At 40.8% G+C, this 24,615-nt stretch overlaps 2 protein-coding genes across 3 annotated transcripts; one reads left to right on the top strand and one right to left on the bottom strand.

The window, feature by feature from the left end:
- The first annotated feature begins 826 nt into the window (after positions 1 to 826).
- LOC118414173 lies at positions 827 to 15,206 on the top strand. 2 transcript variants are annotated; one of them, XM_035818030.1, is made up of 5 exons: positions 827 to 981; positions 9,741 to 9,838; positions 12,945 to 13,088; positions 14,052 to 14,287; positions 14,581 to 15,206. In XM_035818030.1, exons 1-4 carry the CDS (start codon positions 955 to 957, stop codon positions 14,257 to 14,259), a joined length of 477 nt encoding a protein of 158 aa, XP_035673923.1. In that variant the 5' UTR covers positions 827 to 954; the 3' UTR covers positions 14,260 to 14,287; positions 14,581 to 15,206. The 2 variants fall into 2 exon arrangements, with proteins under 2 accessions (XP_035673923.1, XP_035673924.1); XM_035818031.1 differs by lacking the exon at positions 827 to 981 and adding an exon at positions 3,272 to 5,247.
- Positions 15,207 to 15,892: 686 nt separating this feature from the next.
- LOC118414174 lies at positions 15,893 to 24,348 on the bottom strand. The gene is made up of 4 exons (XM_035818032.1): positions 24,198 to 24,348; positions 17,462 to 17,721; positions 16,798 to 16,927; positions 15,893 to 16,330 (listed from the first exon to the last, which is right to left on the bottom strand). Exons 2-3 carry the CDS (start codon positions 17,709 to 17,711, stop codon positions 16,806 to 16,808), a joined length of 372 nt encoding a protein of 123 aa, XP_035673925.1. The 5' UTR covers positions 17,712 to 17,721; positions 24,198 to 24,348; the 3' UTR covers positions 15,893 to 16,330; positions 16,798 to 16,805.
- Positions 24,349 to 24,615: the final 267 nt, after the last annotated feature.

Raw genomic sequence — 24,615 nt, 5'->3', positions numbered from 1 at the left:
TAATTTATGTTTCATTTATTTCCTTGCAGTTACTGTGATATTGCATACAATTTTGTCGAGCACTCCATTATATTTTTATAGTTTTAAAGCTTGACTGATACAAGCGCTCATAAGTCATATGCCGGTTTTGGAATGTGACCAATAGTTAAGTCATGTGTACTTTGCCAAAGTACCAAAAACAAGACATGTCTTGACTCTGAAAAAAGTAGATTCTAAGAACAGTCTTACGTTGTCATCGCCCTACGGCAAAGCAGCTCATAATGACAGACCTCGTCTCTAAAGCATTCATGCAACAGATACCATGCCCGTGACACAGTGGATAACAACTCACAGTCATTTCAGACTCGAAAAGGGCTTTATGGCACTGCGTTCCTTTATATTCTGTCTATCTGTCCTTTGTATATGACACTGTCAAAGTAAGTTACTAACTTGAGTGCAGTACCACATTACTGTCCTCGTCTGTAAATTAAAAAATATATTCTGAAGTGTTTCAGCATTTTTCAGTACTTTTATTACGGAATCTTACCTACAGTACATTTTCCATATTGATCCAGCTAACGACGATACATACAAATGACCATGTCTTGATGGAAGATCTAATTTGATAAATCACAAGCCAATAATAGCCTAACCAGCATATTCAATACGTTTACGTTTGAATTGATAAAAAAAATAATGCAACAGATGCTTGTTTATCTGTGAAATGGACTGATCATAAGAAATTTTTATCAACGACCTTGTAGCAATGTATTTTGTTTGATTGGGCTTGTACATATTCAGCTATAAATGTTGTCAAACACTAACAGACAATAGCCACACGTGTTGCACGTTGCTGCATTTTTGAACACACGCTCGTGTTGATATGTAGGACATCGGTATAAATATCAGCACACGAGCAGTGATAACAGCATTCCGACCCGGACAGCCAGCTGCAGGGGACTCAGTCTGTACGGTATGACGATATGTGGGGAGGACGCAAAGGTACGTGGAAAAGTAGTGCATTGATCTTCTAAAACGTGAACAGAGAATACACATTGTACAATATATTATGAATGTGGAGTTTGATCCATATGGACAGTTTCCAAATACTATTTTGTAAGTTATGTACGATATTCATTGGCAGCTCTTTTTGCCCTCGGTAAAACGGGATATTTCCTGTAAGTCCTACATTATCTCCTACATGCATGTCTCCCGATAAAAGTAAATTCTTCAGAAATTTGTTTGATGACCATTGTTCCGTTACTGGTTTTGGGGTGGACCTACAATCATCCGATGCATGTAGCGGATGTTGTTCAGTAAACATGGGTATTTATTTGTAGTTGGTTCCATATATCAGCCTGAGTGCTTATCAAATACCCTTTTTTATAAAACCGATACTATAGAAATGTCCAGGATCTGGCTTTTGATTTCCAGCTATGTTGATATATTCCTCACGGATAGCGACGTGCCTTTAACGGTCCCACAAACCAGGAGGCTATTTCCAGCCCTGTAATAAGTGTGTACACTGTCCGGCTCATTTGGGCAATTTCAATTCACTTTCTATATCAAACTTTGATTGGTACAAATTGCCGTGAACAATGACCTGCATATGATTCACTTTATTAGTACGATGTATTAATATAATATTAATATTACGTTCACCAACGCTTTATTCAATACACATTCTGAGGAAACCATCCATTCAAACAAACATCAACGTGCGACTGATGACAAAAAGAGTGGCTTTGATAGAAGCAGCTGACCCTCATCTAGACGGGGATTATTGTATTTCCCTGAAGAAGAAGAATTAGGTCTTAATCTATTGCTCTCTTTCCGATTGGCCTAACCCCAAAAAAGTCAATGCATTCTCTTCATACGAGTCTTTGATATTGTCTAGCCTTTGATATGAGCACTACCATAACACAGTCTAAGTTAGAGCTGATTAGGGAATCAGATTTGCTACCCACGGTAGGTCAACAAGGCCACAACCACCAATCACCAACATGGCGGATCTATGCTGGCCTCCTGTACCCGCAGATCGTCTGTGGAATTGTTCTGCTGTCGAAGCTTTGAATGCGTTCTTCCTAGAGTCTACAAATGGTCGTGGCCAATTAGTTAATTGGATGATAGGTACTGTTGGAACTTCTGAAGGCAGATATGGTGTACGTGCAACTGTCTGTGGTCGTGTTAAGTTTTTTTTTTTCATGTACGAGGGCTGAGACGAGGGATTAGTTTTGTTGGTAGGCACTTCCGGCAAATCATATATGGATATCATTTGTAGGCAACATATGATCAAGCTTTATCAATATTCAATGTTTTTGTCTTTGATTTGCGAGTGTCATGTGGTCCCGTCTAGCGTTGCCTTTGCAAAACTTAATACCCAATTTCATTAACTCTTGGTGAAATGTGACGGAAGCTGTTGTGATATAGAGAATATCCAGGATCTTTTTTCTGAAATGTGAATGGCTTTAGGTAAGAAATAAGATGTGCACATTTGTGATGCAGAGTCGTTGCAACAAGTCCAACTATCGATCTGAAGACAACGAGTAAAGTTGATTCTCAGTCGACCTTGAAGGTCCAATCTTCAAAAATATACCGGAAAGGTACCGATATGTAAATTCTATAATATCTATGTAACATCATACCTGTCCGTGCTAGGCATCTATTCTTCTCATGGTTCCTTTGATTGGTCTCCGTTTCTCGTGACTGAAATGATTTTGGCTGGGTCTAATCACGTTGCAAACTCCTTTCAAAATCATATACTGAACTTGGTGAATTCCAAAACCGCGCATGTGGCTTTTTACACCAAAATTAAAACGAGGCAATCTAGGAGAACGATTTCTCCCTGTGGTCTGGATGTCAAAGTTTCTCTTCAATTAATCAATGGGACACCAACACAGCGAAAATAGAGGCCCTGTGTAAACAGTGGATAAACCAGAGCCTGTAACTTGGTGGAGTTTTACTGGAGTTTCACTGAGCTACCTATCACCACTAGCAGCGTTGAACAACATGTAGATTTAAGGTTACATTTTGGTTAAGGTATAAGTTCGGTGAACTCTAGTTTATATGGTGTCTGCAGATAACGCAAATAGCTATAGCGTATTTGTTTTACTCTCCCTCTTCATAAAGATAGACTCCCAGTGTTTTCCAGTTTATTTGACCAGGATGGCTAGCGCATTAGTATTGTTGTTTCACAGGGACTCACATACAAGAAAGACTAGGTATAACAATGTTGCAGTTATTGCTTACATGTGGAGTGTGCTCGCCACTATCTACTTGAATGTTTTAGTAGGTTGCGAGACGTAGAAAAGTAAGACGTACGTATGTGTAACTCCGAACGCCATGAAATGAAGCTAGTCAGATTTAGTACCTTATAACTAGGAACTTCACATAAACTTTGAAACTTTTTTGGGAGGGGAGATGTTGTAAAAGTAAATGGGACTAACTCCAAGCTGTACACTCCGTGGGTATTCCACAGTTGTCTTGTGAATGTACACTAAAACTCACCAACCCAACTGCTCTAACATCAAACCTCTCCTAACATTAGTGCCAGAAACGACCATATAAGGCTGTGAAATCTCTCTTCATGAACTATCACCATTCTTGTTTGGATATCCTGGTAATGGATTGAAGGTAAGAGTTGGGAAAATAAGCACCAGGCATACTTAGTAGTTCATAAATTTTCATAGATCGTTGCAAAAATGATTCGCCAAAACTTGTACTGAAAATTGCCAATGCAGAATAGTCATGTTGAGTCACTCAAAGTGAATAGGGTTCCAAATTCTCAGAAACAGGCATCCCAGATATATGAATAAAAGGATGGGGAGAGGACTATGTCGTGGATTTAGATGGGGTTTTGTATCTAGAATTTTGGAATAAGTGTAGGGAACTACATGTATAGCCTAAGCAGCATCCTGTTAAGAACTCGCTCTCACGAACAACCTCCAACAGGACATCGTTTGAATTAAGATACATGGTATAGCCCATCTTGATCAACATACTATTCTTGTGTTGTTTATGTTAGATCCATCAATGACAGAGCGACCTCCGATAGAACAACTGGCCTGTCCAATCCAGCTCTTGTTTATGGCCATAACCAAATAGCATATGCACCCCAAAGGATGTCTCTGTAGCTCAACTGGTAGAAGCCTTCTGGTTCCAGTATATTAGGTAGCTAGCAATCCTCCCTGTTGATATAGTTATTCATTTGCAAAATCATACCCGTAGGCTAATTGTATGTACAGTCTCAAATCAAAGACTAAGAATAGAAAATAGTGTAATACATAACTCTACGGTCTAATCAACTATGTGGTACAATGTATACTATTTTCGGGTTGGACTTCTTTTTTGAATGAACTGTCCCGCGTTTTGTATAATGATTGGATTTTGTGCTTTAAGTAGAAATATAGTCTTTTGGTGATCTCCAAAGCCGTTCTGGCGTTATGCGACATGAAAGTTGGCAAAGGTCTCCAACGACCAACCCCACCCCTCCCCCGGTCTGAATATGGTTAAGGGAAGCCTTACGGCAGAACATGAAAAATGCTTTCTCTTGTTTTCATGACCAGGCATATCCCCTGCTTGCATGGCTATAATGATAAATCTTTCAGTGTTTGTCTGCCTTTGGATCTATTCTAATTTCACAGGTATGAGAACCTCAAGTCATAAAACCGCCACCACATCACAGGTCTATCTAACGGTCGGAGCAGAAAATTATAAGATGACCATAATATCGAAGCTACAGCCTTTTGGTTAGTCACTTCACTACGTCATCGCAATATAGGACGGGTATGTCACGTTGCCACAGCAGCTCGGGTGCTAAGAGCTATTCAGTTGTGTTCTCGTAATAGCGAAACTGCCAGCGGCATGACCACACACATATTGTGAAGTCACTCTGAACATCCGTCCAGTTATGTGTTGTTTCTATGGAGAATAACACGGCGTCTTTCCGCCCACGTGGTCACCTCAAATTAGCCAGACCTCTTTATACCAAAGGGACCGATGATCAATAGGTTTACTACACACATAATCCCCACTGACTTGTGTGCCCAGCCTTAAAAATGTGCGTAGGGTAGACGGACAGGAAGATGCGAACACGCAAGCCATAATTGATGTAAAGACTACGTCATTTCCTATCACACCCGTGAAGAGGCGTGTAGGGTATAAATGCCCAGTTATTGGATGATAGAAGATAAGACAAGGTGTACGGGGACGAACTGCAGCGGACGCTGCTGACAGGGTTGAGAAAAGCAGTGCGCCACTCTGCAACAGGTACGTGTCAACCATTCTTCACAAGTCGGGTTTATAGCCACACTATGGCAATTTTGCCGTGTCTTCAGTTGTTTTCTTGAATTCTATGATTTAGAATTCATATGGTCTCATTTATTCCAGTCCGTCGAAATAAAATAATCTTTTAGAATAACTCTTTCCATGGATGATTGTTAATGATGGTTAAAAAAAGGGTTTCATTTGAGGCACGTGCTGTTGTCTTTCTTTACAGATAGTGGACTTGGGTAAAATAGATTAATAAGATGATGCCCCTGACCTCCATCCCTGTGTGTCTGTAAACATTCATCTTCTTACGAGTAGGAAATGCACTGATGTCCAGTAGAAGCTTTTAACCATCAAACGCACGTGAGCAATCTAAAAGCATCATCTTCGACGAGTTTGTTAAGGTCTTTCTTCGTGCTTAAGCCTTAACTAATCTGCGGGGCTACGTGGTGCGAAATCCATGGAGAGCCAGTGTTGACCAGGTCCATTGTCTCGAACCCGCGCGCAGTGCCGATTCTACAGTGCAAATAACCTGTGGTGCAGACAAACGCATGTGTCACAACGCCTATTGAAGTAGCGGCTGCATGATGCCTAAAATATGTAAGAAATTTAGTTATATTGTCAATGTCTTATTCCATTTTTCAACAAGAGGGGTCCGTCTGTTCAAAGACGTCAGTGGGTGTCGTCTTGATTATGCTAGGCTTACATATCCAAACCGGGGCCCGGTCGGGCTGTTTTAGGAAATGAAAAATAAATGTGTATACCTAGAAATAAACACAAATCTTGCCCATGACTATTCTTTTTACGTTTGTGTATTTTAGTGTCTTTTATACCATATTTTCTGTTCCCGAAAGCTGCCCGGTCGGGCCCCGGTTTCAGAAATGTGGCCTAGGCATTAGCTGTAATTCGCCATTGCTGCAACATCATATCTTTCGTGTTCTTGTTTGATCCAATGTTAAGCATATGGAACATTTTTTATCGCAAAGTGAGAGTTTGCGACCATGAAGACAGAACAGGTTGCTGTTAAAGGTTATTCTTATGGTCGTCATCTTTCCTTGAGCGGCGGGCGTCTGTGGGTATCAGATTGTGAACAATTGCTGTACAGTGGCTAAAAATGGAGCTGCGTTCAGAAAATAGTCCGTTGTTGATTTCCGGTGTTTTGTCGGATACAATAATCTAGTAGTTTTGACATATCAGATGAAGGTTGTAATGATAGAATTCAAGTCAAAAACAGGTGCAATTTTCCTGAAAACCCCGTCTTTCCATTAAAGGTCTTTCATGAACTTCATGTTCTGAAACTAACGTTACTCCGAGTTTCGTTTTCATCAAGGTCACTATGAGTCATTTCCAGATGAAGTTTGGTAAAGTACCACCGGAGTTTTTTTGCTGCGGTTCGACTTTGTATATCGACCAGGATTGTAAGGAAGTTGATATTCAATTACAGTCTATTGTAATACATATACCTTGCTGCTAAGTTAGTGCTACATACTACATGTAACATAGTGATTGTCCGTATCGCACTCTGACGTCCTCCTGGCAAACTTGCTTTCTCAGTCAATTACTACTATTGTCGGTCATGTTAATGGGCGTTGCCTTAATATCTACATAGCTCATAGCTTGAAGTAAGTATTTAATTTCTACGTAAGTCGTTTGTTCCCGTATGATCGTAGCACATGTAGAACCGTTTATTGCCAAGATGGATTTCATCCATCTACATCGTTAATGTGCCGTTTTAGGAAAATGCGCCGTCGTATTTCCTTTCATACCTAGGGCAACTGGAATATGTGATTTGCAGTATTACTAATGGCAGCATTATTTGTCTCAGTACTGCAAAAAAAGGCAGTAAAGCAGCTATGGATGTTTTGTCTTTTTCTTACAACCTTTCTCTTACATTTTTATCGATATCCATTACAATTGAGGCTCATGGTTAACTCGAGAGAAATAAATGTACAATATGCATATGTTGACGTGCTACGTAGCCTTTCAGTTAAGAATATGTAAAACAATTTCCGATCTTCACTGGCTTTTATCTACCTAAACATGGCCCGCAGTGTCTTTAGTCCTTCTTGAAATCTATTTCAGTTTTGAGATTGCTTAAACCATCACAGAAGCCTCTCGGAACCAGTCAAAACAGCGTCCCTTCTCGTCTGCAAGATCAAAGGTTTGGGTCCGTGAAGATTTGCTTCATGTATGATGCCACAAGGCAAAATGACAGCTCATAAACCGTGGCTTAATCAGTGTGATGAACATAGATTTATTTTCACAGATGGTAGACCTTAAAGATGATTAAGCCCAGAGGGAACCAATTGACGCCCGTGCACTAAAGCAGATATAATACATATCGCTTCTTTGCCTGGAGATACACTTTGATTCTGAGGAGGAAGAAGAACGTATCTTCCAAAATGGATCATGGTTGGTGGGATAGTTAAAAAGATTAAAAAATGGAGAGTTGACTGTAAAATTAGTGTGCTGATACAAGAATATCTACATTTCAATTATATATCTAATAGAATATCACATCTTATTATCATCTTCATCCGCTATATTAATTTACGGCTGCAAAATTTAAATGCGACATCACGTAACTACAAAGACCATCCCAAGAATGGGTGGTTTCAGCAAAATTGCGAGCATAAAGTTCATGACATTCTGGGTCAATACCAAACATCTGACTGTGTTGAAGACGGCGAAACAGACCATCATGAAGACTCCTCTGGGTCCGCTAGCAGCTGTGGCATCTCCGCTCCCACGTTGAGCAATAATAAGGCAATTAGGACGTAAGGCACTGAAGTGTTGAAAATTAAGTGCTTGTTAAAACAGCTAATGACTGGCAGAATTCATCTTTGATTTAATCCACGTAAACAGCATTACAGAGCATCTCTAGGTAACAACAAGAAATGTTTTTACTCGAGGGTTGTTAAGCTCAGCTACGAAAGTTGATGGTTTGGTCCAATTCAACTGCGTCTGTGCAACAAAAAGGTGCTCGATGTCCAATAGAATGGTTTAGTACTTTGGACATCCTAGAGGTCGTCATACGAATGATCATCGTAAAACACGTGTTTGACAATCTAGATCTATTTGCTCTGGAAAATATCATTGTAACAATCTTAGATGTTTTGCAGAAAATAGCCGTCACATTTTTGACGGTTTATAGCCACATCTATATATCTATTTGTCCAGCTCGAGTCTGCGTCACAAAAAATATACTTCCAAAAGGAATTTGTATCTGCCAAATGTCATGAATACAACAATGTGACGTGTCAGCGAGAGGGGATTTACGGGAGACGATCTTCACTTCTTCTGATGACGTAAGAAGAACAATGGTCCTGGTATCCACATTGACCCTGCTCCCTGAACATGTCCCAAAGAGTTTTGAGTCCACTGTAGCTACTGGTGATCACGCCTATCTAAATTTGACTTATACATGTATCCCCCCCCCCCCCCCCGAAGAAATGCTTCTGTTGATCTCATGTATGTATGTGTCTATTTCTGTTGAAGAAACTGTCTATTGGCAGCGTTACGCATCTTACCTGCCTTAAGTGTTTAGAAGAAAATGCCCGGAGGTCCTCAGACACCGTAGACGAAAGCAGTAAACAGTAAAGCAGTATCATGATGCTGATTAGTGTGTTCGTCGTTCATTAAGATAGATTAATCCCACTTGGCATCAACCTTATATAACTGCAAAGTTTGCGTGACAGTTGTCTGCACCAGACTCCGGACGGGTTACATATACTGGTGATAAACTAGGGTGATTTTCTCACCCCAAGTACAGTTAACAGCCCTCCTCCCCGTCGTATCTACAATATAAACCAACCTGTACAAACTTTTCGTTTTACAATCGTTTGCATCAAACGTCCGCCATTAAAGTGAAACAGCGGGTGTCGTAGGCCCTCATTAGCTTACAGGTTGACTCACCGCCCTTCATTACCCAAAGAACGTTTCCTGGGACATACCAGTGGGAGGCTGGCTGGGGACGATTTACCAGACTAGTGGGGATATAGGTGGCACTGTACATCACGTGGAAGTATGTGTTCTGATTTATTGCATTATGTCCTCTCTTATATACTGTTTTCATTCTTTATGACCAAAATCAACGCCAACTCTGTTACACTACTTTATTTCAGCCCAGCACAAACCACAGTGCCAGGTAACTTACTATGTAGTTGGTTGGTTGGTGGAGAGACACTCCAAGGTCCTCTCGTGTGCCGTTTTAATTTCTGGCAGCTGTTTCCTCACACAGCCACAGGCAGATATTGTCCACCTGAATGTTCATTTCTGCATGGCCCTAACTATGCATGCCTCACTTTTGATGCTGTTGGAAGCGATTAGCTCCTATGATGTTTTGTGAAGGTCCTTGGCCCATATCACCATCTCAATAATTAGAACTGGTGGAAAATAGACCACATGAGTAAGCGTTAAGCAAGCTTATCAATGCAGTATTTCAGTCAGCAATCTTTTATCAACCAAGGGATGTATATCCGTGCTTTTTCCAGATCACAGCAATCGACATGCGGCCTTGCTGCGCTTTGATGGTCCTCGCCTTCTTTGTACTTGTACACACCAACCAACTCACCGCTTCTGTAATAAGGAGGTAAGTAAAGGAAATCCAGTTTTCATAAACCTTTCAGCATTTTCTATCCTATTGCTTCTTTTGTTGACCTATGACTTTTAACACTTGCTGCCGCCACGATTCTATGTGACAAAAAAAGTACTGCCTTCCAAATCAACCTTCCAACAGAAGACTTTGTGACTTTATTTGAAAATCCATTAGTGACATACCCTAGGGCACCCCACTAATCTTCCTGGACTTCATGACAAAACAAAGACGTATATACAAAATATTTACATACATGTCAATTAAGAAATGGTTGTGCTATTAACAGATACACAATACAATATCAATGAAACGGCTCAGCTAATACATAATATGTTATATACAATGCACAAAATGGCAAGCCAAGATCAGTTTTCTAGTTTTAGACTGGAGAGTAGATCACAGAGGCCATTTTGAAAGACCTTTAAGTTTGGGCAGACTGTAGCGCATTAGGCAGCTGGTTCCACATTGATATTGCTCTATACCTAAATGTTCTTTTTAGGGAGTTTGTCTTAGGTTTGCCTAACTTGAAATTACTTCCTGAAGCAAAGTCAGTACTGTACATGTAATTGTGCTGTTTCTAAACAAAAGACAGTTTACAGAACCCATGTGTAGAGTTGATAACTTTACGCGATAGATCTTATTCTTTGAGTGTTATACGAATTATTTGATCGCATTTGAACAATCTATTATAAAATGTTTTGAAATCGGTTTGTCTCACACTACAAAGATGTGAGGCAAAGTGATGTTTTGATTTTTTAGACTATCGCGAAACTTTAAGAGGTCAAGTGATGGTACAACGTGGCCTACGTGTTACACACGAGCAAACAGCTATTCTCCACTCTCCATGCAGAAGTTCGGCTCCGGCTGTTTTTTACGTGTTTGGGGGCGTTTATATCGGGCTTTCTACTTTGTACTGTTTTCTTCATGTCTGTTATACTTTAGGAAAACAGTTCAAAATAGAAAGCCCGATAAAGTCGCATAAAACTCGTCAAAACTGCCTCTGCTTGGAGATTACATTCTCCGCATGACTAACCAAGCTCTATATCTCTCTATTTCCCGGTTCAATATCTTTCTCAAGTTGAATATCTGTATACTCAAGGCAATGTCAACAACAATTCACTTGCTTTTGAATGAAGGAAAATATCACTATGAGCGTAAGATGGGCATGAGTAAATATCAGCGTTCCCTCATAAAAGGGAAGGAGTTGCTGTTTTCCAAGGTAGTCCTGAAATAGAACTGAATAAACAAGATAAATGATGAATGATGATGGATGAAATGGCTCTATAAGATTTCCCTTTGACCTGTATACGGCTGGACGTAATAGAGAAAAAAAATTTCATAGCAACTATAATCCATATTAAAGACATTTGTATTTTAGATATAGTTATGCATGCGTCACTTCTGTCAATCAACGACACGTAGCACAGTACCCAAGTTCCTGATGTTACAAAGAATCAAAGCTTGTAACTAGTGAAAGTTTCAGCTTTTAAAGAATGTGTTGTGGTTGCCTATTGAGTTGGAGTTGCGATTTCACCATGTATATCTATGCAGCGGCTTTCGGTCAAGACTCGCACTTGCCGTCTATTGCTTTGCCCAGAATTGCATATCTTGAAAGGCTCAAAATAACGATACCACCTGAAGCGACTCCATCAAGCTCCCCATTCGTCCACCCACAGCAAGTATCAAATCAAGTTCATGCCATGGAAGGATAATTCGACATAACACGATAGATTTTACATTTTTAAAGGTAGTACATTGTTGGCTTAAAATGATCAGGCGTGATTTGTAAGGCAAATTAGTGACAGCCATACATTATGATAAACACCTCCATGAATCCAATAGTTCAATGTTGCAACAAATATTCAATTTCGTAGGACGTCCAGAAGTACAAGCCTTCACACTAGTTCATTCTCATCTTCATACATAATACTTAGTCTGAGACGTACGTGGGTGGGAGCTTCTCTCAGACTTGTTAAAGGACTTGGCTGCTCTAAAGTGGTCCCAGAATTTTTTACAGACAGTGATTCCAGATTACTCATCATTCAGTGCCGAACCGTCTGTTTAAGATCATTTCTCAAGAGTAATGTCAGTAAGTGTACAGTTCAACATCTCGCCTGGCCGTAGTTTGTGACGTTTATCTCGATCCACGGAGAAAAATGTACCCAAACAAACACAAAATGCACAGAAGTCCAAGTGGTATATTTTACATTAGCTGAAGATTAGCGACGACGTAAGTCGACCGTGCATCGCATCCATTCCGAGAAAATGCCACACGCATCAGTTGTCTGGTGGGGAAGGCCCGTTACGAATCATGGAGCACAAGTACCACATAAGTGCTTCTCTATCCCAAACATACTTATAAAAGCAGCAACGGCCAACAGTGCTCCGGGAACACTTTAGGAATACCATAAAACCTTTCATGTCAGAATGCCACAGAGAACATAAAACCCTTTTAATGTTGGACTTTTTTCTGACCAAATCTCGGCAAGGTCAGATCACTGATGGCAGTCTGGTTGACTTCGCCCTCCACGTATTAGTAACCAAAGGGTCTTGATCTGATGGTAACTTTTTTACAAGTGATTTAATCTTATCATTGTATACAGAAGAATGGCCATAATTGGACGATTAAGCATTTTGCTTGCAAACACTGACTGAATAAGCATATGGCGTCTTAGCGCGTTGCAAATCTCAACAACAATTGCTCCCACAAAGCAACATATAAGATTTAGTTGAACAAAGCAAGGCCACATATTTAGGGTATGGCATCTGACAAGATGTTATGCCAGCATTCTGGTAACAGATCCGCCCTAACAAATGTAAGGTGTGCGATACCGTTTTATCATCTTTCAGAAGGAAATCAGTTACTCTCAAGCCCACGAGAATAGCAAACAAAAGGCATAATTGTAACCAATGAACTAACATCTTTACGGATTCCGGCAAACGTGTCCAGGAGATGAACAAATTATTCATAATCAAAATGAGATACTATTCAAACTATTCTATGTATTAACTGTGTCACATATATATGATAGCCTTCAATAATTTTCTGGTGCAGTTGATCATACTGTGTTTTCACCAATATGATTTCCTTCCATCCCAGGTACGACGACGACATGTATGACTATGATGGGGACATGGAGCCGCTGCTGGCGCTGCTGGGGCAGCAGGCGGGCAGGGTGTACCACGGGCTGGCCAGGGAGCTGCTGGACAATATAGAGGACAACACGAACACACAGGACAACAGGTCTGCGCTTGGGTTATCCCTTCAGAGAGGATGAGTTAACTAGTTGACATTTTGTCCTCAACGAAGTTAAAAAGCGATATTTCAACGAACTACCAAATCCAAAAGCATTTTACATAAAGCATTTACAAGATTTACAAACTTCACATGTCTTATGATGGTGGGTGCTTACTGGAAATGCCTCTCAACAGGATGGGGAAAGTAATAAAGTAAGCAGTAGAGAACAGAGAGGCTATAATACAGGGTGGTTTATGGGAGAGGTTATACGTTTGACTGAGGATGTGATGTCCTAAAAGCTTTGATACAAGACAATAAATGTACCGTGAACGTTATATACAGCGCGACCTTGACTATATAAACATGATGTACTATGAAAAGACACTTTGCTTGGAGCAGTAGCCTTGTAAAGTAGTTTGCGCGTACGTGTCAAAAGGGCTAAGATATAAAAGGAAGTGTATTTAGGATATACCGCTCGCTTTGTTTGAGTGATTATTTGTACGGCTAAGAAAACTAAACAGATACTAGTAACAAGCAGATAGATGTTGACACAGTAGATATAAATATCGGACTTATCCTTTAATCTGACCGGCATGTTTTGTACCACATTCATCCCTCGGTATCTATGGAACAGTCTTACTGAGGTGTGACTAAGTTGTGGTGGACTTGAAGGATGAGTCCGCTCTATATATCTACTGGTTTACATGGTTCAGCCAACAAAAAATCATGCCATAAGATGAGGTTTAGGTTTTTCTACTTCTATGTCGTTCCTGCTACTCTTCCAGGGACAGTTGACCCTTGTATATAAAAATTTATTTCTGTGATTTGTTTTCTTCTTCTCCCCGAGAAAATTTTCTAGGAAGACCGAATGGTCAAAGCTAACAATTTTTTCTAGAACATGGTATTTGTCTGAACCATTTTACGAAGTTGTACTGTAACCGTCTGAAAATCAACACCTCTGCTTTGTAGATTCTCGCGCACCTACGAGGACATGATGGATCCCATGGCCATGAGAGTGCGGAGAAAGTGCGAGTCAGGCACCTGTGTACAGATGCACCTGGCCGACAGACTGCGGCTCGGACTGGGCCACAACATGTTCACCAACACCGGCCCCGAGAGTCCGGGCCGCAAGAAACGTTCCCTGGGAGCTTCCCGCCGCGCAGCACGCCGCCTGTAGGACGGCCGCCTCCTGGGAACTCGTTAAGGTAATATTCCGGATCTAAGTGATGGCGCATCACGCCCATGTGCGGACCTTGCCAGCTCAGCGGCTGTAATGAGAACGAAGGCCCCAGGGATATGGGCAGCAGGGGTTACTTGGAAAGTGTCGGCATGATGTCAACAAAAACAGTTTTAACGCAGATTTTAAACTTTCATGTTACCGTTGTACATGTTCTGATTTGGACTCGAGAAGTCCCTTCAGTATATCAGCAGAAACACAACAAGGACTGCAGTGAACGTAACTCATATGCGAAATATTTATCATTTTCCTTCTTTACAGGAATAAAGTGTTGATGATAGAGAGTGGACTAGAAATCATCTCCGACTCCCAACTGGAACACATGAGAACATCGACCGGAAGTGGACAGCTCTGGCAGGCAATTTGATTTTTGTCGAATAGATTCATATATTTGTTCACTGGAGGGTTCACTATTTAACTATTTAAAGATTAAAACTAGAACATATAAGAGAGTAATATTTAGCACAGATCTACCCTCTGTGCCTCCGTAAATATTGTGCTTTGTGACGCACCAGAATCCCGCAGCAGAGGACAAATCAGTGACATCTGTAGAGGCTGTCATAGTAATTAGCCAGGATTTACAGACAGGTGCACTAGTGGCTTAGTGCAAGGAAAGACTACGTAGTAAATTTGATTCAACATAGTCGTGAAAACCGATATCACGAGTAAGAGATAGATGATACAAAGCAGGTTGAATTACTTGCATCACGACAAAATATTTATGAAATGGCATCACTGCCTTTGTACGTCATTCATGAGACACGTACACATAATAAATATGGTTTACTTCACGGTAATTCTAGTATGGTTCTGTGTCGCTCTTGATATATGGTTCTGTGTCGCTCTTGGCAATAGCATAACATTAAATCATACATATCTACGGTCAACCTCCACTTTTCATTATTCGCTTGGCTTACCAGCATCCTAGAAGTTTGATACTGCAAACTCTGTTTCGAAAATATCTTAGGCGCATACATTTTGGGTATCTTGCTTCACATGATACAGTATAAAATGTGTCTGTCTGGGTGTTTTCTATTTAATAACAGATTTGGGGCTACAATACAATAGCACAATAGGAGGATAACAGGGGGATTTTCCCGCCTCAGGTAAGCAACTGGTATGACATTCAAATAACATTCAATCTCTACAACTGGATAAAAAGCGGATATTTACTTCCGGACGTTTTGAGTTACATCCAGCACTCTTCAGCGTCATTTGATACTACAAGAATAGTGATGGATGTCACTCAAAACGTTCGGAAGTAAATCTCCTTTTTATCCATCTGTAGAGATTGATTTGCTTTTGAATATTGTTTACCTCGATGTTTAATTTTCATAAACAACAGGAATGACGCACAAGATCAAGTACATCATGCACACCTTGGTGCAAACGTATCACTGCAATGACGACGGCAGTCGCTATGTGGTGCTGTTGACATGCATACTAGCTAGTATTGCGAAAGCACCAACCAATGCAACAGTGATCCACCTTGTGCATCAACCTGTACGCTCTTTGCAGGATAATTGTATAGAAACAAAAGAGTCAAATATGATGCACATGTCACATTCACTCGTAAACGTTGGTCCCTCTTAAGTTTATTTGCTGACGTTTAAAATCCACAATGGCTGAAATGCCAAATTTATCCTTCTCACATCGTGTTTTTCTGATTATTAGTGATATTACACGTATCGGTCATATCCTTATCGTTTAGCCGGAAAAATGGCCATTTCCCATATATTTCCTTCACGTCACATTATAAAGTACTTATGCCAGTCTCCTAATGTAAAAGTAGTTACTAGGTAAATGCAACATAATTTGCCAGGGTACAGCAGTAGGTGCAAAACAATCAATCTATTATTTACAGTCACGTGCTTTGGCCTCCGTGTATAAAGGCTTGCTGGATAAAAGCCCAGAAAATGTTGGGGAGGTTAACAGCTCTTCAAAAACATTTTCATTTATGCGTAGGCTCTTCATCCGTTGATAGGTTTTCAGCCGATCGTCAAGCTGGAACCTGTATGTAAAGGCAATAGTTACATATTCAAAGTCCAGTAGTAAAATGGTTCAAATGGCTGAAACACTAGCGCCATTGACGCAGCTACAGCATCATCATTCCGCAAACCTTTTGCGAACTCTCACCTTAAAACATACCGACTTCCTTACTAAACCTGGCGGAGCCACGGGGGCCCTCTTGGTGTACTTGTATTCCACTGTCGGGGACATTTCAGCGGGGACTTATGTTGTAACTTTTTCATATCTAACAATAGGTACTTTATCGTCCATTATATACATATATACGTTTACAGTGTACCTTATATAACGTTATTTGTTCATGTCCTTGTTACATCCGATAACGTTCGGTAACATATAGTTTACGAATGTTTATCATAAAGCCACATTATATTTAAGACATAAACCAACAGTTTGGGATATGATTAAAATAAGAGGGTATAGGGAAGGAAAACAGGACGAACGACCCACATGTTTTGTCAGCGTCGGCCACTCATGAGAAGTTCGTTGGAGTTGATGGGGTTAGGCCCACGGGCAGTGGAGTAATACTGGTTCAGCCGGTCTAGTACCGTCCCCACTAGTCCGGTACTTAGTCTGGCATCTGAGGAAATAAAAGATTAGTCCAGTCACTGCTGCAACAAAGCAAACAAAGATGATGTTTTTCTTCTTTCCATGTCCAGCCTGTCCAGCCTGACCTAAAATGTGCACTTTTTCTGACACCAAAGGCGCGAATCTTCAATTAAGCATCACACTCATCAATTGACGTCGGCTTTCACCTAACTTCGGACGTTTTTTTTGTTGTTGTTTCATTGATTTATACAGAAGTGAGCCACGTTTGTTTTCGAAAAGTGCTGAATAAAACATTAAAAAAACGTTCAAGCACAGATCTGTCCTCTGAAAAAAAGTATTTGTGAATACAGGCTTTTCATTGACGTCATAATAATTATAATCTTAATCCCCCAACCACCATGCTGGCGGGTAATTGGATCAAGTAGTAGCATCTTCATGTGGTTGATAGACGTACCCTGTAATCCAACATGGCAAGGACGACATCAAATGACAAGCCTGTGAAATTTTGCTAAAGCAAGTCCATAGAAGCGTTACTTGAGTGTGACAGAGTATGATCATAGCTCACCCCCTGTCCGTTTGCCGAATTCAAACCCCTCCGTTTCGTCCCTGCTGGTGTCGTAGAACTTTCTCCGGATGAGACTTCTGATCTCGTCCACGCTGTAGCGAGTGTCGCCCTCGGTCTCCCTGATGTCGTGGTGCTGTGGGCCGGTGCCGAGGTCAAGGAGAACCGTCCGACAACTCGTGACGTCAGCATACAGAAGCAAGATGGCCGATAGGACCACGATGCACTGCGGCGATTTGAACAGTTTCTTCATCTCCAACTTGCTACAAAATAAATTTTCAAACATAAATTGTGGTAAGTACTTATTCGTGTGTTTTCTTTGACGCTAAAATAAGTAGAAAACTGGAATTCATTAATATTTGTAAATGTTTTTTTTTTGTAACGCACTATAATTGTAACGGCCTTGTACAGCTCTGGATGAATATTGACCTCAACTGCGATGCTGCATGATTTTGATAGAGGGCCCTCGAGAGACATCCCCATTTATACTAGTGGTCACTCTGCAGGTTGGTACAAACTCCGCTAGAGAGCGTTTTGTCACGTTAGCAAGCCGTCATTTACTTGGCAAATGTCGTTGCTCTCGATTATCGCGAGCTTTTCTCATTTAATCTTCGGCGTGGACTTGATCATCGCCATACGCCTTGCTCTTTGCTATGGCACTTAAAGTAGAGCTGATGCTGACAAGTTTGAAATAAATATGTGCTTTGGTGAGTCAAGGGCGTTATATAGGGAAGGTTTTTTAACGACCTTGGGTAAGCTGCACACGCCTAGTACTGATGAAATACGTCCCATATTGATATTGTAAACTGTCTGGCGTTTCAGTGACTGATGGAAGATTGTGGATGTAATCTGAAACGTCTTACCGTTTAGAAAACTTGATAGTGACCAGTTTCTTTAGTATCTTGTCCATTGTGTGTCTTATTACCTGGGAGTCTAACCTTCACCAACAAACGTAACGTTATCATATCAATGTGGTTTTGGCTTCGAATATACTGTAAAAAGACGTCCTCTGTCGACCCCCATCTCATGCTAGATTGTGAGTATGTGTATATGACTAATCATGGCGCTATGCTCTGCACATTGATAAAATATTAATTGCTACTAGACGTTTTGGTGAAAAAAGAGGATTATGTGAATAGACACAAATCTATAATCTATAAGAGAAGTTACGCCGTGTGATAAAGATTAGTCATTGCAGGATAAATATAGAATTGTTGATGTCTCTCGTATTTCAACAAGCTAGTGATGCAAGATGAAAATATACATTTGATGGTGATGAATTGCTTCCTCGTCGCGAATCCCACAGTACAGGATGTCTGACGAATAGTAGTCTCCTTTTCAGACCTATTAGGAGCGCGTAAACGACGTAAACGATCTCCCCGGTCCATGTTGGAAATGGCGAATAAGCGTTCTCCCAGAAATAAACAGCAGCGCTCCAAAAACAAGTTCCGTCGCCTGATTTCCAGACCTTTCTAATGAGACTGAAGAGATTTGCTCAGAGCTCTGGTAATGTTGATGTTCATTATGCCGGATTGACAATGCAACAACCAAACTAAATGGCATGCAGAATGGAGAATGCCGCGGTCTCTCTCAAAACTGTCCACTTCCAAAAATTATTTCATCAGGTTGAGTAGGTCAAAGGATAGTACAGATTTTTCTTTTTACACATCCAGTTAATCTCACCTGCTGACGTTTCGATGCCTGTCAAATATCTTCCTCGGTGCTTCTAACTGGAGTTTTGCTTCTAGTCCCAAACGCCCTTCCTGTTTCCCCTATGTATATTTCGTCACAGTTCCACTGAAGTACCTGGATAATGACAATAACGTACAAAAGTTCGATAATGTCATCTACGTCTAGGTTGGTCCGACTTTTCAAGTCTCTCCTAAACAGACTGTGTGTACCGGATCCCGTGCAAGAGCTGTGACGATGTATGATAGGGGAAACAGGGATTTGGGACTACACTGGAGGAACACAGTAAGAATGCTGACAACATGAACACTGTCAGATACACGAGTCCTCAGAAAAGACAGGCACAAAAAGAAGACATAAGTTCCGCTGTTGCCGACTACATTGCCAGGAATAACTGCGTTATTGAAGGGGCCTAGGTCTGGACTAAAGAAGGCAAGCCTAGTTATGAACTATGGCGAGGGGGTGTACAAACTTAGCCACCGTTGGGATTGTGTTCTCACAGCAAAAGCACCACTAACATCGGTTACATATAGCGGCGAGAAGCAGAACTCCCGTTAGAAGTTCTGAGGAAAATGTCTGACAGGTATAGAAACTTTAGCAGGTGAGTTTAACTGGTTGTGTACAAAAAGAAAATTTATAACCCTGTCTTCTTTACTGTTGGTGCATCATGTCACCAGTCCATAATCTGAGGCAGGCCATGTGACTAGGTGTGGTTAAGCAACTGTTCTATCAAGATAAAAACCCCATGGTGTGGTTTGAAACTCAACAGGCTGAACCTTGGATGCTCCCTCCCTGTGGCGGGACTATCTCTGGGGCTTGATGGAAACAGGTGAAGTGAATACTGAACCGGTAAACTAACTATCCACACTTGTTTATTCTACTGGCAATCACAAAACTCAGAATTGGATGTCACAAATTAAGCATAGAAACCGGCAAATTAATAAAAAATCCTATCTACCAGAGGGTTTGTCCATCATTCTGTCCAGAGCTAATTGAAGACGAATATCACTTTTTGGTTGTATGTCCCATGGCCAAATATTCTGTTATACGTTCACTGTACACAACGCTATCGTCTTACACGGCGGGATTTACTTCAACGGACTTGAAGAGTAAATCTAAATACATTATAACATGTGACAATCCCTGCATTTTATACATAGCAAAATATATTAAAAAAAATTCTAGACGCTAGAAATTTCTCCAATGATTTTGAAGGACCATTTTCATCCCATACTATGCACTATGTATTAAATAGATTAGTCTAATCGAACTATAGTTATGTATCAGTAGATACTTTGTGCTTTGTACAATTATTGCGCAATAAAGTTACATTCTACAAATAGTTGCCACTTTGGGGCGAGATTCTGGCATTCGTAACGTTCCCACGCTATTGTTTATTGACGTAACAGCAGGCTTTGAAATGTAAAGATGACGACCTTTCGTACTGGAAATGACATTTGCTGTGACGTATTTACCACATACATAACCTTGACAGCATCATCAGTTTGTATTCAAGGTGAAGGCGGTGCGAAGGCGGTATAAAGCCATTCCGGAATAACATCGTAGAAACATTAAACAATAGTTTCCACCTAGTATAAATACAGCATTGTGCTTTACCATATTATGGCATTAAAACTAGTTTAGTTTTCAGCAGATTTCCAAGAACAACATTTGAATGTGTAGCAGACGTCAAAGATGCTATCGACCGTAGACATGGATAGTTGCTCGTGACACAGTCTGTTTACAGGCCCTGCAGAAACGCCCTGATCTCCCGGGCGACACCGGGGTAATTTAGTAGGGAGTAATCTGTACTGATCTGACGTTTAATTGCTTGTGTAACTCCAGCCTGTGGAGCGACACACCAACATGCCAGTGGGCACGTCGACACGGTGGTTGGGATTTGATGAACGCTGCCGATACCTGTCCTCAGAAGAACTGTTATGTATGTGTGGACAGTGGATGTTGAACTGTGGCTAAAACAAAGAAACAAATGCAATAACAGCAACGAAACACAACACCTGCGATTTTGTTATTTTTCAAATTGGAATTCATCATCATCATAATCATCATCACCGTGTTTCAGTGCACACACTGAGGCGGGCCATCATTGACTTCCACTGTTTGATATTGAATTGCCATTGGTGTTGAAAAAAGTGGCAAGTTACCATTGAAGGCACTCTTCTCTATGATGAGCACAAATGTAGCTTTCAGAATGGCAAGCAACGCAATGTAAAAAGAATATGTACATCAAATTTCAAACAAAGAAATATGAAACCATATATTTATTAAATGACGAATAGCAGATACATTATGGAACGCTTTTGTTTGATTTTGACAGAAAGCTTTGCTTTGGTACCTGCGGATGGAACAATCTTTTCCGAAGTTCGCAGAAGGATTTAACATTGGAACGTTGTCATAGGAAATTAATTTTTCAAACGGTTTGTAACCGTGTAATGATCGGTTACGGTTTGTAACGGTAATAACCGTATCGTCAAAATCGATATGGTTTATCATTTTTGTTTGATATACAGAGGTCATCAGGAAAGTTTGTTTGGTTTATGAAACGAAAATAAAGAAAAACGACAATTCAAAAACATAACTCCTAACGACTCACATCTCACATTCCATCCGGGTATATAACTCCAACTTATAGTACAGAGCTTGGTTGGCTTGAGAACGCAAGGTTGTCATATTTGGTGTATACGACCGAACGCATCTTGTCGTTGCCTTTGCTAGTCAGCAATGCCTGTGCTGTCGTCTGTTTTTTAGCTACTCCTCCCCTCACCTCATAGCCTCACCGGCCGTAGGGACAGCAATGCCATCAACATGGCATCATCATTTTTAGCTACTAGTAGGTGGACTTGTATTGAGGGTTATTGACTAGTTCTGCGCTTGAATGCCTAACAGACCCCAATGTCCTGCCCTTTGGAAAATCACTTTACACTTTTTGACAACCTCTCTCGACTCAGTTGAAAAAGTTCTCTTGGATGGGACGTTAAGCCGGAGGTGCCGTGTTTAAGGATAGCCGCCTCGAGTACCTTGCCCACCTCACCTAACGAAAAGAGCAAATGTGCTTGGATCAGACCTTACGTAGTCTTACGCAGCTTGTACTTACTACTGTAATAATACTGGTGTGATACACATAATTTCGATTTGCCATTGATGTATGCAAAACAAACAAATGAAATAAAAAAGTGTTCTGATCTGTTCCAACTGATGAATTCTGTCGCCCATGTCTTATTTGAAAACTTCACAGGCATATAGCAGTTCAGCACGAATGCTTGTAATTGATTGCTTATCTCGGTATTATTCTATTGCTCGTGACGACTGGGCGGCGAAAGGGGAAGAAAATGATCTGTTTAATGGAACGGTAGTTCACTGGATAAGTAGGACAGTCCCGTGGATGCGATTTTAACGGAGTGTAGGACATCAACTCGGGTCAGAGACATGTACATGAACGTTAACTACTAGGTTCTTCATTGACGGTTATACCGCCCAGGTTGCCATTTATTTGAATCGCCACACTTCAAGGACTGTCAAGACCAGGGCATATCTGTAACGGCTATGACTAAACTGATATCCTACACGTGAAGATTAGACGGAAGGATTGGAATTAACTATGCTATGGAGTAATTTTGCATACATTGATAGTCTTCGTCCCAAGAGATGTGACCAACATTTAGGTGCCAAACCATAAGAAGATTAAGAACACGATTTACTGCAAAGGACGTCATGACTTAAGGATTAATGGATTATAGGCAATGGGGCACAAACTAATATCAGCACCCACTGCACAGTTTACATCTTGAGGCGTACATCGTTCTTCACTGTGTGACACATGACTGGAGAGAGGAGCTGGGAACTAATCAAATATAATGAAGCCTCACCGTTCATGGTCACCTTGATGGGTAAAGAGCGCGTCCTCGGCACTGTCTTACATGTAAACATACCAGTTTGTGATCAATGGGGTGCGATACAAGCAATTTAATGTGTCGGATAGAGAAGGAAATGAATAAATCAAAGGGGATCTACGTCGTGGAGTTGAGTTAGTGCTTCCTGACCCACACTGGCAATATTGGAAAAGAGCTCCATACACAGCGGGCAGCTCACGTGGGATAGTCGAAAGAAGGTTTTAACACCAAGAACTTTGACGAAACTAACCAAGGAGCTTTTATCAGGTAAAAGCTCCTTGAACTAACCAAGGATAGTCTATATAATGTCGTCGAACTGACGAAGCATGTGTTGATACACTCACCAAACTTGTCATGGCACGCTCAGCAAATCTCAGCGTGAAAGCAAAGCAACTCTGGAGGTCACAAATACAAGAAACATCCAACTGGAACGCAATATCTTCTCCTAACTGCCACTTCTTGCACGCTTATTTCCGTTACCACATTATCAATGAATTGATACGTGAGAATATGTGTCATCCGAACCACACACCTACTGGTGATATGTACGTTTCTGTCACTGTCACATGCACACTGACATGTTATGTACGATAATGTTCTTGTTTTTGTCAATATCACAAATGAATTATGTACTTGGAACTGTATGTACTTTATGATTCTTTTCAAAATGCATAATGATCGCACGTTCCGTGTGAAAACGGTCTTCAAAACAGATATTTTACATTCTAAATTTGCTCACAGAACATACATTCTCAGGAATATGTTTCTAAATAGCATTATGAACATAATTTCGGAAATGCTTTCATGTTTATCATTTCTCTCAAGCACTTTTGACACAAAGCTCCAATTTGTGATAAAAGTCATTATCTTTATTCTCCCAATTACGGCATATAAGTACAGATATTCAATCATCTGCACCAGACAAATTCCAAGATCATCCTCATCACCGAAGGGTACGGTATTTCCTGACTTTTTAGTCTTAGTTTAATATTCTCCTTTTTTTTGTAGGCCACAATTGTTGAGTCGGTGTTCCACGATGAAAGTCACCAATGGCGACATCACAGCACACCTCTACTCGATATTTTGATAGAATGGTCTGAAGTTCTCTGAACTAACCAAATCATACTCTGGGCCCTTACCTGTTTTCCTTTGCTCACTGCACTCGGCAACCCGTCACAAGCCTTTCCTCTGCAGGCACCGACGTTCTCAAGGACTTGGAGTAGCTCTGTAAGCTTTGTGGTACTGCAGTCGAGACCTCCTCCTATGTAGAACAGACGTGGTGTAGCGAGGATGTTTTATGCACTGTTCTGTCGTAGCTCTGAGACCACATGACCAGTATGTGACGTCACAGCACATTTCCAATCGGATTGCACACTGCGTCAGTGGATTACATGATCTCATAAGGACTTTTCTGCCCTGGGTATGCAGTTTGTCTTATCCGGATCTGCCCAAATTCATAAAGCGCATATAATTGGGTTCTTTTTTGCGGTCCTTACCAGTTCATGATGACTTGCATGAAGAAGGCCGGCGTTTCCCTCATTAACGCAGTCACAAACT

Source organism: Branchiostoma floridae, chromosome 4, assembly GCF_000003815.2.
Source record: "Branchiostoma floridae strain S238N-H82 chromosome 4, Bfl_VNyyK, whole genome shotgun sequence".
Lineage (NCBI taxonomy): Eukaryota > Metazoa > Chordata > Leptocardii > Amphioxiformes > Branchiostomatidae > Branchiostoma > Branchiostoma floridae.
Note: the sequence above shows the minus strand (reverse complement) of the source record. Positions and strands in the feature narration are given on the sequence as shown.

Bases quoted from the DNA above. Each gene is read 5' to 3' on its own strand.
- LOC118414174 (XM_035818032.1), bottom strand. From the start codon at position 17,711: ATGAAGAAACTGTTCAAATCGCCGCAGTGCATCGTGGTCCTATCGGCC. The intron at 16,928-17,461 runs GTGAGCTATGAT...TTATTTCCTCAG, and splicing joins ATTCGGCAAACGGACAGGGG to ATGCCAGACTAAGTACCGGA.
- LOC118414173 (XM_035818030.1), top strand. From the start codon at position 955: ATGACGATATGTGGGGAGGACGCAAAG. The intron at 9,839-12,944 runs GTAAGTAAAGGA...CTTCCATCCCAG, and splicing joins ACCGCTTCTGTAATAAGGAG to GTACGACGACGACATGTATG. The intron at 13,089-14,051 runs GTCTGCGCTTGG...TCTGCTTTGTAG, and splicing joins ACGAACACACAGGACAACAG to ATTCTCGCGCACCTACGAGG.